Raw genomic sequence first — 12,608 nt, 5'->3', positions numbered from 1 at the left:
TCTGCCGCCTTCTCCCTTCTAGCCGCCCCCCCCCCCCCGCCCCCCCCCCCCCCCCCCCCCGCAGCGGGGCTCTCCCTGAACTGCTTCCAACAAAGATAGCGGCTCCGAGCGCTCTCCGTCGGAGTTTGGAGCCCAAGGTTTGGTGAGAGGGACTGAATCTCCAGCTTTCGTTCTGGTAGGAGGGAAGAAGGCTGTTTGAGGCAGAGAAGAGAAGAAAAGGGAAGAAAAAGGAAGAAAAGAGAAGAGAAGAAAAGAGAAGAGAAGAGAAGAGAAGAGAAGAGAAGAGAAGAGAAGAGAAGAGAAGAGAAGAGAAGAAAAGAGAAGAGAAGAGAAGAGAAGAGAAGAGAAGAAAAGAGAAGAAAAGAAAAGAGAAGAAAAGAAAAGAAAAGAAAAGAAAAGAAAAGAAAAGAAAAGAAAAGAAAAGAAAAGAAAAGAAAAGAAAAGAAAAGAAAAGAAAAGAAAAGAAAAGAAAAGAAAAGAAAAGAAAAAGAAAAGAAAAGAAAAGAAAGAAAAGAGAAAAAGAGAAAGAGAAAGAAAAAAGAGAAAGAGAAAGAGAAAGAGAAAGAGAAAGAGAAAGAGAAAGAAAAAGAAAGAGAAAGAGAAAGAGAAAGAGAAAGAGAAAGAGAAAGAGAAAGAAAAAGAAAAAGGAGAAAGAGAAAGAAAAGGAAAAGAAAAAGGAAAAGAAAAAGAAAAAAGAAAAAGAAAAAGAAAAAGAAAAAGAAAAAGAAAAAGAAAAAGAAAAAGAGAAAGAAAAAGAAAAAGAGAAAGAGAAAGAGAAAGGAAAAGGAAAAGGAAAGGAAAAGAAAAAGAAAAAGAAAAAGAAAAAGAAAAAGAAAAGAAAAAGAAAAAGAAAAAGAAAAAGAAAAAGAAAAAGAAAAAGAAAAAGAAAAAGAAAAAAGAAGGGGGGAAAAAGAGAAAAGAGAAGAGCAAAGCCGGAGAAAAGGCGGTAGACGAACAGGGTTTTGGCGCGTTTCTTGAACAGGGGTACAACAATCTCTGTTCAAGTTTTTACAACACCCTCAGAGCATTTGCCATTCCAGTCAAAGTCGGTGCGAACGCAGCGCCCGGCGGAGCCAGGGCTGCGGGCGAGGCGGAGCGGAGCGGAGCGGCCGGCCCGCCAGCCCCGCGCCCCAGCCCGCCCGCAGCCGCCGCGTCCGCGCACAAAGGCGCGGCGGAAAGTTTTGCTGCAGGTTTTGGGGCGAAGAAAATGGCACGCCTCGTCTGCGGCAGGAGCCAGCCCCCTTTCGCTGGGGTCGCTGGGGGGGTAGAGGAGGTTATTTGGCTTCCCGGTCATTTTATTTTGTTTTGGTTTATTCTGTGCCTCGGTCTCCCGACCGCTCTCCTGCCCAGGGAAAACGCCGTCCTCTGTTTGCCGAGCGCCAGAAAGCGAGGGAAAGGCGTCCCCCCCGCCCCGCCAAGCCCCCCCCCCCCCCCCCCCCCCCGCATCCCCACTTCTAGCAGGCAAGTCTGCTGCTCCCGCTGCTGTAATCTTCCCTTCCAAAATGGGTCTGGGCTATTATAGAAGATCCAAATAAATGTAGCGGGGCATGAATAATGCTCATTGTAGAAAACTGACACTTGCTCAAGGAAAAGAAAGTTGGCTATAAAATCACTTCATTATTTGCTTGTACTGCCGCTCTGGGGCTAATCCCTCCGGAGGTCAGATTGCTGAGCGCTCGCTCTCTCCCCCTCTCCCTTCTCTGCTTTCAGGTCGCATTTTAGACATCCCTTGCAAAGTGTGTGGGGACCGCAGCTCCGGGAAACACTATGGGGTTTACGCCTGCGATGGGTGCTCGGGATTTTTCAAGCGGAGCATCAGGAGGAATAGGACCTATGTTTGCAAATCGGGAAATCAGGTACCAGCCGCAGCGCATCTCCCCCACCGCCTGCACCTCTCGCCCTGCATTTCCCCAGCGCTCCGTATTGCCCCCCCCCGCCAACAGAAAGACCCGCAGCAGCAAGAGCCAGCTGCCACGCAGCCTCCCCCTCCCTTCCCGGGGGGTCCCGGGCCGAGGCCGGTCGCTGGGTGCCCCATCCCTCCTCTCCCCGGGCCGTGCGGTCGCAGCCCACCGGGGAGGATGGGGGGATGTGCACGGAGGGAGCGGGGATGACGGCGGGGGGAGGCGCGCGGCCAGCTCACCGGCTAGTTACGGGAGGAAAGAGAGGGGCAGCCCCTCCGTAAGCCGCAATCCGCAGCCGGTCGATGGGCAACCGACACGATTTCCACCCCCGGCGGGTCGCGCCCTCGCCCCGGGCGGAGGCAGCTCCGCTGTCTCCCCTTCCCGCTCCCACCGCGCTCATTTCCACCCGCGGACCGTCCCCGCGGGGATGCGGGGCTGGGGACGCGGAGAGAGGGCACAGGGCACCGGGGCGCCCCGAGGGGGCGGCGCCGCCGTCGCTGTCTCGGGTGCTGAAGGCGGCCCGGCCCGCCCCGCCGCGGGGCCAAGCACCCCGGCCCGGCCCGGCCCGGCCCGGCCCCCCCCGCCCCGCTCCGCCGCGGCCCGGCCCGGTCCGGTCCCCCCGCGCACCCAGGGGCGGCCCCCTCCGTGCCTCCCGCCGCCGCGGGGAGGGCGCCGGGGGCCGGCGGGGTGAGCGCGCTGCTCCCCCGGCCCGACGGCTGGGCTGTGTTGCAGGGAGGCTGCCCCGTGGACAAGACGCACAGGAACCAGTGCCGGGCGTGCCGGCTGAAGAAGTGCTTGGAGGTCAACATGAACAAAGACGGTACCTGCTCCCCCTCTCCCGGGGTCGGGGCGGCGGGGGGCAGGAGGGAGCCGGGCCTTGCTCTGAAGGGGGAGTGGTGTGTCGCTGCGGGGTGTCCCCCCCCGGGCCACTAATGATCCCGCGGCAGCCTCGCCCATTTCTCCCCAGATGCCCTGCAGGTGGGGGGCATGGGGTCGACCCCGAAAAATTGTGGGGAGGGAGGGAAGGCCCGCCGAGCAGCACGGGGTACCCGGTGCAGGACCCCGCAGTAACCCCCTCACCTCTCCTTGGTGCCCTGCAGCGGTGCAGCACGAGCGGGGGCCCCGGACGTCAACGATACGGAAGCAGGTGGCCCTCTACTTCCGCGGGCACAAGGAAGAGAGTGGCAGCACCCCGCACTTCCCCGCTGCTGCCCTGCCAGCGCCTGCCTTCTTCACTGCTGTCTCCCAGCTGGAACCCCATGGCCTGGAGCTGGCCGCTGTCACCGGCACCCCTGAGAGGCAGGCTCTGGTGGGCCTGGCGCAGCCCACCCCAAAGGTCAGCCATTGTCCCGGCCCCCAGCGGGCCTGCAGACCTCGCTGCTGGGGTGCCTGCAACCCGCCAACTCCTTCCTGCCTCTGGGATAGATGTGGCAAAGAAGAAAGCTTGAGGCCTTGCGAGTTGTGTTGGGGACTTTTTTGTTATGGCCCTAAAAGCTCTGAAGACAGGAGGTGCAAGGGGTAAGAGGCCCTCTGCAGAAGGGGTATGCAGAAGGACCGACTGACAACCTGCTCTGCACAAACCCTGTCTCTGCTACATCCTTACACCCCCATGGTTACAAAGGTGCTCCTCCTGCCTGGACCCCATCCACAAATCAATTTTAAACCTTGTCTCATGAGGATAAGATGCAATTACTGAGTTTTCTTCAGCAAAATGCCCATCTCCATAGTGATGTAGTCCAGAAAGTACTATCTGTACTGACCGAAGCCTGCATCTTGTCCACACAGACACAAAAGTGTCTAAGCTGGCTCTGCGCTTCTTGGCTGTGACATTTCCTAAGCAGCCTAGAGGAAGTACTGCCACGGCCTTAACTGCATGGGAATTAGCCATAAGGTGATGTTTTCCATTAACACATTTGCAATGGCATTTTGCATATTTACAGCACCTAGAAAATCATAGAAGAGACAACGTAAATAGTTCTGTATTTTCAGAGTTGGTAGCTTGGCAGAATCCATCGTGAACATGATTGTAACATATAGTTTTACAGTATAATTTTGGAAAATACTGTATCAGAAATTATTTTGCAAGAAAACATAGCACGTGCTTGAAAATGTAACTCCATTCCAATCCCACATGCCCCTTAGGTAGTTATGCTTAGCTCTACACATCTTCTTGCAGCCTGTTGCAGTAAGGGAGCTAGACGAAGGGTTAAGGCTAAACGAGTACTTACTGCTTTGCTGAGCAAGGCTGGAGTGCTAAATCAGCTTCTGAAGCACAGGTTACAAACACAAATTCTTAATCAAATTTATATTCTTCTAAATCTGCTACCAGAGGTGTGCTATTGTGTAAAAGGTTAAAGGATGACACCGCATTTTGGTAATTTTTTCCCCTGATGTAATAATTTCATTCTCCCTTCAACCTCCTCTGGAGAACTGTTTCTGTAGTACAGTTCATCCACATGGATAAGCAGCAGAGAGTTGTTTGGAGTGGGCCCACTGAAAGCAATGCCCTCTGCTTGCAGAGTAAGAGAGTGCACACTCCGTATTGGGCATGAGCATGATGCACTGAATGGCAACTGTATGGGAGAGGAAGACCAGGTTACTTTGGTGATGTTGTATGAAGTTGCTTTGTTTTCTTTTTGACATTAGTACCCACATGAAGTCAACGGTACCCCTATGTATCTCTATGAAGTGGCCACCGAATCCGTCTGTGAGTCAGCAGCCAGACTTCTGTTCATGAGCATCAAGTGGGCCAAGAGTGTCCCAGCCTTCTCCACCTTGTCCTTACAAGACCAGGTAAGGCACCTGTGGTGGGAATGGCATTGGACTGGCCTGCCTGTTAAAGAAGGCTCAGTGCTCAGATTGGCTCCTGAACCTTCAGCCCTAGAACTTTAAATCCATAATGGACTTCAGCCATTCAAAAGTTCAGGGCAGAGTTTTGGTCTGTCCCTAAAAACCAGGCAGTGATTCAGAAACTGCTGCCTTCCAACTGTTATTTCATGAAGAAAGTGAAAATCAGGCTGGAAGAAAATTTAATATAAAGTGAATATTATGGGTGGACAAGTTCTAGAGGAAAAGTCACCAGGCTGCAGACTGAAACCAGTGTGCCAAAACTGCTTCACCACTTGTGGGTCAACTTTCCCCTCCATAAAATGGGGAACAGCCACTTAATTTGCTATTTTGGGATGAGAAATGCTTAGTTATGCATATGGTCTAGGACATGAGTGAGGTGATTTCTGAAGACCATTCCTCCTCTCTCCTCTCCTCTCCTCTCCTCTCCTCTCCTCTCCTCTCCTCTCCTCTCCTCTCCTCTCCTCTCCTCTCCTCTCCTCTCCTCTCCTCTCCTCTCTCTCCTCTCCTCTCCTCTCCTCTCCTCTCCTCTCCTCTCCTCCCCACCCCTCCCCTCCCCTCCCCTCCCCTCCCCTCCCCTCCCCTCCCCTCCCCTCCCCATTAATTAAAATCTTCCTTAATTTGTCTTGTTTTCCTCTATGACAATTTGCTTTTGCCTCAAGTAAATCATACGTGAACCATATGAGCTGAAGCAGTTTCTTAATGACTTAATTCTTGATGAGGACTCATTGTGCTTTGTATAATGCACTAATTTAAAAAAAAGTAATGAGATTATTATAAAATGGAAGGGGGGAAATCTATGCAAAACTCCAATCATAAAAGGCGTCTAATACTTTGATATGGTTGAGCTAATTTCCCAAAATGGTAACTAGAAACGTTGTACCTTAGATGTTACATAGCAGTCATCAGAGGAACTAGTTCCTCTCCATGGATGCATGTTGCAAATGTTGCAGTTGATATGCAAATACATATTTTGAACTGAAAGAAAAGAGCTTCTTAGGAAACCAATAGTGTTTTCTACCTAAAGGTAAATCATGATGGTCACAACGGGATGTAAAGCTAAGGTACATTGAAATGTTCCTTTTCTGGCACCAGACCCACGTTTTGAAACCCCTGTTGTGAAATTAGGCAAAGGGGGATGCTGCTTAGCTCTGGCTGCAGTATTGCTATGGAGTGAGCCTGAGGGGAGCAATGAGATAGGGCCTGGGAGGTTACACTTTGCACGAGGAAGACAGCGGTCCCAGCGCGGCATGCTCTTCTCTAATGCTGTCTTCTGCTGCTGCTACTCCTGTGGAGCACCGCGTCTGTCATACTAAGCAACCAAAGAAACAGGCCCAAATATCAGGGACAAGCAGCAAGTGTGCCACTTCAGTAGGAGCCTCCGTGCACGGGAAGAGGCTGGGTCCATCTCTAGACCAGTGATGTCCACAGGAGGGTCCTTAGGTGAAGACTTTGATGTAATATGGATGCAATTCCCACAATGCCATCTCTGTCAGTGTGTGGAGGAGGGGGGAGCAGGATTTGGGTGCAAGAGAAGTCTCCATTGCACATGACCAAGCATGCCTCAAGCAGCAAGGCCTGCTTATTTACCATAGATACCAGAGTGTTCCTGTTATCTTTAAATAACCCACTGCCTCTTTCACTTTCATATCAGGGACTAATGTTAGTGAATTACATATTAAAATCCCAGCCTTTCCTTAACATCATCTTGACTTGCTGTACTTCATTGCAAGCCAGCTTCCTCAAAACTCAGAGCTGCTCAGCTCTAAAGCTTTGACCTGGGCCTCTTTCTGTATGATTCCCCTGTCCTATTCAGGAGAGTTGGAGAAGAAATAACTCTGATTTTAATCACCTTATTTCATGAATAATTACACAGTTGATTCTTATAATAGTGCCATTGCATTATTTAATTTGACAGTGGCCCAGCTGTAAATGTCTGCATTTCTCTTTTTGTATCCCTGACATCTGCCTGTGGAAATTCTAAAACCTTCTCCTGGATTTTGCCTTTGTTGTGGTTTTCCGAAAAGGCAAACACATTGTGATTCCAGGACTCTGTGACAGTTTCATCTTGAAGGCAAGGAAATAAGTAGAAACCAAATTGCTGAGAAAACCCAAGTCTGAGGATTGCTGTGTCACTACCCTCGGTAAAACAGAGGCTGTGTCCCTTCCCCAGCTCCATAGAGCTAATCCCATTGTGGATTGGAAGCCACACAACAAAAACACCATGCTTCAAGTTCTGCTGGCCTGCACACCTGCCCAGCTTGCCTGTAAGACAGGTTGGCCCAATGCAGGCCACCAACAAAAGGTCGTACTAACAGGATGGGGCTGATTAAGAAGCAATAACCAGTCCTTCAGAAAGCCTGGTATTTCTTCTTTCTTTGAAGAAGGAGGGCTGAGTATGACTTCAGCATGAATTATTTTAATTGGTGGTTTTACAGACTTATGCATAGGCATGAAGAAAGCTTCAGCTATTGGAATAGTCTCTTATTTCTAAAGTCTTCTGACTTTAAAGACTTAGTGGGAAAGAACATATGAAATTGATATCTTCCAGGAACCACCATTTATTACCATTGTATCTGCATGAATGAATGACAAAACAAGTTTTACAAAAGCAGATGAAAGGCTGGTGAATCATTTCCTATGTCATATAGAAACCTGCACATCCATCAGGCAGGATTATCGGGAGGAGGGGCTGGGTTCACAGGCAGCAGCAGTTAGGAGACTTACGAGTAGGTTCAGTGCTGCTCTCAGAACAGAGCTGAGGTGGACACTGCACCCTAGACCCCCTTTGCCCTCCATATTCCATACAATGACCTGGGCAGCTTCCAGTACTGTAAAATCCGATGTAATTATTTCAAAGGGTAACTATGTGCAGAGACAGAAATACTTTCCTGTCATGATTTCCTTAGTCAAGTTATACAGAAGTTCTGCAAAGCACATAGCACAAAAAGGCGGAAAATGAACGTAAGCCTGCTGCAGTGATAAGCTGAGAGCAGAGACTCTGAGAGCTCTTCCTCCCATTCCGACCGGAACAGGGTGGTTTAAAACTCATAATACTGTTAAGAGTTAGCACATAGATAAAGGATTCACTCTTACTGCATGCTTTCTGTATCATCTATTACTTCCACGTATCTGATTCCAAGGAAATCATAATTCATTTGGTAAGACGTATTTTTTTACTTTGTTCTTCCTTTTACAGAATCTTTATAGACTTAAAATACCCTCCTTCTTATTTTCCTAAGAAGCTAAGCTGCTGATACTTTCAGGAACCATAGCAATATTAATACTTGTGGTTTGCTTTTTTTTCTGCATGAGTTTTGGGCAATCTGTTTTCACTGCATGGGGCCACCAGATGATCCCTCCTGAGTCCACTACAATTCTCACCCTTCCAAATCTCTTCCACCCTATTGGGAGACATGAGGTCTCAGCAATGCGTATGCACCACAGCATGTCCTTTAGGCCATGAACTTCAGCTGAACTGGGGACCCTCCAAACCCCTCTTAAGAGTTGGTCTGGGCCAACAATCCACAGATGCCCTCAAGACTAAACATGTCTGTTCTGGCTTTGCCAGTCTGCATTACCAGGAGTCACATCTCCTCTTCAGATGCACCACTGCCTCTCCACGGAAATCAAAGGCATTGCCTCCAAACGGAGAAAAACACATCCTCCATAGAACCAGGCAATGTACAAAAATTGCAGAGAACTAGCAATGCTGTCAGCTCAGGTGCTTGGATACTCAGTTCTCTGAAAGGAAACAGCTCTTAGTGCCTGGAATTTCTGAGTGATTTTAAGCAAAAAGCAGGAGAACAGGTGACACTGAGAAACCGTATGTGTGTCCAGATGCTGTGCTTGAAAGAGCTAAAGACTTGCTTAGTAAGGAGGGGGTTAAAGATACATATGTGCTCTAAAGCAGTTCTCCCTACAGAGCAATGTAATTTCAGGACATCATTGTCCAGGCTTTTCTTCACAAATCCTGCCTTCCGGAGGGAAAGGAGGGTAATCCCTAGAGCGATAGGAGAGCACTCATCCAACTTTTCCTAGGACAGCTGTATGTGTGGAAGGAGAGGAGGAGAGAGCCCATGCTGTGCTGAGAAACACAGGCGAGTCTTCATGTTGTGAGCAAGCTCTCCGGGGTGGGAGTTCTCACTCTCCTTTCTCTTTCTCTTCCCTTTTGGTCCACAACAAAGTGCACAGTGAGCCAACCCTCAGTGTTTTTCGACAATGCATATAGACTTATTTCTAGACACCTTCGCAAAAAGCTAAGAGAAGAGCTAACGAATGCTGTGGGGAAAACACCATGACAGGCATTTAAAGCAGTTTTTAAAATAACAGAAATTTACATATTTAAATTGTTTATAAATCTATAAATTATACACTATGTTATATTGTACATCTATTGTATGACAGCTGATGCTTTTGGAAGATGCTTGGAGAGAACTGTTTGTTCTAGGAATAGCACAATGGGCCATTCCAGTTGATGCTAACACTCTACTGGCTGTATCTGGTAAGAATTGCACAATTTAATGACTTTGTTACAAAAATTACCATAAAAATACATTACTGAAAAAAGAACAACATGTAAAGAATAACAAATTCCTACTGAACAATAGAGCATACCTGTCATTTATAAATCTATATTTAAATGCAAATAATGTTGTTTTGTTGTATTCATGACTGCTTGCATTGTCATTTAAATGCAAATTACTGTGTTTGTTATCATCCAAGAGAAGATTTTATATTAACTTTCATACAATATAGTCAGTTTACATGGAACCAGATAGACAAGTGTGACAATAGAGTGGATATTGATACAGAGGATTTTGTCAGAAATCAATATAAAATAAAGCAAATGCCTTTAATATTATTTATTTAATTTGTTTCTGTTTTAGGCATGAACGGTGACAATACAGATTCTCAGAAGCTGAATAAAATTATTTCAGAAATACAGGCTTTACAGGAGGTTGTGGCTAGATTTAGACAACTTCGGCTAGATGCTACCGAATTTGCCTGTCTCAAATGCATTGTCACTTTTAAAGCTGGTAAGCAGAAAGAATCTCTTACTCATCTGGTCTGATAACTATGAGGTTGCTACTTTAAAGCAAAAATGATGTTTTAAACCAGACACAGCATTATATCATCCAACAGGTTTCCCGGTATTGAATTCCAATAGTCAGTGTTGCATTTTGAAAGGCTGACAGTGGAGTGCTGGGAAACTAATGGGAATGTTTAATTTCCATTGATAGCACTAGCTGAACTGTTTTGACCCACCCAAGAGTCAAGCTGAACTAGTAACTGATCTGCTTTCCAGTGCCTACACACAGTGGTTCCGAACTGAGGAGTTTCCGAAACGCTGCTGCCATAGCAGCCCTTCAAGATGAAGCCCAGCTCACTCTGAACAGCTACATTCATACCAGGTGATCAGTCTCTTCTCTCAATACCTCCTGCAGGTGTAGGGATAAAATCACGCTCCCACTGTAGCAAAGGTGACCTTTCCACTGACTGAAATGGGGACTGGGCTGTTACAGCAAGTATAGGTTGGCTGTCAGCCTTCTGGGATTTGGCATTTCCTGATGAAATGAGGAATGTGGGATTTATTCAGACAAATTGAAAAGCAGTAAAAGGAGAGATCTTCCCCTGGGAAGTGATACCTGCTGTGGAACCCTTTGCATTTCAGAAGGCTACATTTTCCTCTACATTTTATTCAGTTAAATACTGCTAATAGTGATGCTCAAAACAACATCACATCTCACGGCAGTATGAGCGCTTTTGACCCACGATCTCCAATATACTTCCCCATGTCATTTCCCCCGTTTTGCAGACATGGAAATTGCCACGCAAGGAAGTCAAATGGCTCTTGCAAGACACTACCCTGAGTCTGTTCCCAGGTTGAAATGAAAAATTCAGAAATTGTGAATCCCATTTTGGTGCCGCAGCAGAGCGATGAGAATCATTGTTTGGGAAGAAAATATTCCCCTTCGTCTCATTCAGGATAAGTCCCATGGGATACAGAAATCTTAAAACCTGCTGTAAAAGCTGTAGCTGTCATCCCACAAAGCGTACAGGGGCAAGCCCAGGATTGCATGAAATGTACTGTGCAAAATACAACCCCACACTCCAGAACAGCTGGCTGTGAACAGATCAGCAGCCTCCTGCTATGGACCACTTCAGAATGGTGGGACAGGGGAGGAGCCAGAAGAGTGCACCTAACATCTGCAACAGCTGCTCTGGCTGGTTCAGGACTTCTGGGGGGATCTGCGACAGGTCTTGTGAAGTGCATGTCTCAGTCCTTTAGCTGCAGTGGAGGTCCATGAGACTAGCACAGTGGGAGATGGCGCAGTGGAAGAGGAACTTTTATACCATTTTTTCCTTCTGAAACTTTGATCTGCTCTTGTAATAGCTCTGTCTAGCAGAAGTCAGCTCAGTGTCAGAGATTAGATGGCAGCAGTCTCTGAAGCACTTCTGTTTGGTCTAAAGGAAATGGCCTGGGGATGGGAGCAAAATTGGAAATACCATCCAGTTACAGCTAGTTCAGAGCAAAAAGAATAACCGCTGCATAGCAACCTCTTCCTGTTCTTACGGAAGGCCTTTCCCATGAACATCCCTCCCTGGAGACTCTGAGTGAGCCAGGCCCTGTGGGAGAGAGAAGCCAGGGAGCAATGGTTTTACGTGGTCATGGTTTCCACTCCAGACACGGCGACTTTTCCATTGCATTTCTGCATTGCTGGAAATACTTAGCTACTGGGCTAAACAGTACCTGTTGTAAAAAATGTCCTTTTGCAATGAAAAAAGTGCAGTCCGCTGACAGGACTGTCACATTGACTCCAATGGGATAGGGCTTTTAGCTTGCGTTTCCTCCTCAGGCTTGAATTTACCTTCCTGCCAGTGTTACAGCAGTATCAGCCCTTTGATCTCAGTGGAGTCGCTCTCAACAGGACTCAAGGAAGGGCAGGCTGGAGAAGCAGAATACTTCTCCAAACAACCTACTCCTTCTCTTAGGGAGACCACTGTAAGCAGAGGCTTGAGAATCACATGTGTAAAGTCAGCGTAAGCACAGCTAGAGTACATATCCTATGTCATGTTGGCTTCAAAAGCTGGAAGAAAGGATGAAACATATCCTGTTAAACACATACATTACCTGGGGATAAAACACAGCTTCTTTAACAAAAAAAAAAAAAATCTTTCTAAATGTCAGTTAGTATTCAATGTATAAGGCAACCAAAAGGGGGCAAAATTATTACTGTGACAACCCAGCCAGGTTTAAATTGCAGTTTAAATGACAGGGAATTTATTATAGGTCAAGCTCTTCCCTGAACTGCATCAAGAATATAGTTGTCTGAGGGACAAGTCAGAGCAGATCCTGTCTCTGTATTGCTACTGCTCTGAGGGAATAAACAAAGGAGCTAATCAAAACTCAGAGACATTGGTCTATATTTTGCTCACCTCCATTAAGAGAGTTTTCCTTGGGGTCAACCTTCTTGCTCATGTGAGTACGAAACACAGGGTTTTAGCACAGGTAGCACCCATCTGTACAATTTGCTGAATATTGGTCTTTTCTGTAAAGTAGATTTTCTTTGGAAAAATATCTAAAAACTTCAACAGATTTTTCTCTCTCTGTCTCCAGGTATCCCACACAACCCTGTCGTTTTGGAAAACTTTTATTGCTTTTACCAGCTTTACGTTCGATTAGTCCATCTACAATAGAAGAAGTGTTTTTCAAAAAGACCATTGGGAATGTACCAATTACAAGACTGCTTTCAGATATGTACAAATCCAGTGACATATAAATTACCTTAAAATAAACAATCAGGATGGACAGTTTGAGAAGAACTTTTATCTATGGAGAATAAGCCTCAACTAACA

The 12,608-nt window shown here is 47.1% G+C and overlaps 1 protein-coding gene across 1 annotated transcript in view; it reads left to right on the top strand.

The window, feature by feature from the left end:
* The window catches only part of NR2E1 (nuclear receptor subfamily 2 group E member 1), a 24,073-nt gene extending 11,541 nt beyond the window's left edge, over positions 1–12,532 (top strand). Inside the window, exons 2-9 of the mRNA XM_059831641.1 lie at positions 1,711–1,856; positions 2,634–2,721; positions 3,002–3,237; positions 4,548–4,694; positions 9,156–9,252; positions 9,638–9,787; positions 10,057–10,162; positions 12,370–12,532. Coding sequence (XP_059687624.1) covers positions 1,711–1,856; positions 2,634–2,721; positions 3,002–3,237; positions 4,548–4,694; positions 9,156–9,252; positions 9,638–9,787; positions 10,057–10,162; positions 12,370–12,532 — 1,133 coding nt within the window. The remainder of the gene's footprint in view (positions 1–1,710; positions 1,857–2,633; positions 2,722–3,001; positions 3,238–4,547; positions 4,695–9,155; positions 9,253–9,637; positions 9,788–10,056; positions 10,163–12,369) is intronic.
* The last annotated feature ends 76 nt before the right edge of the window (positions 12,533–12,608 follow it).

This window comes from Gavia stellata, chromosome 2 (assembly GCF_030936135.1).
Source record: "Gavia stellata isolate bGavSte3 chromosome 2, bGavSte3.hap2, whole genome shotgun sequence".
NCBI lineage: Eukaryota > Metazoa > Chordata > Aves > Gaviiformes > Gaviidae > Gavia > Gavia stellata.
The sequence above is the reverse complement of the archived record's forward strand: the minus strand, read 5'-3'. Positions and strand labels throughout refer to the sequence as shown.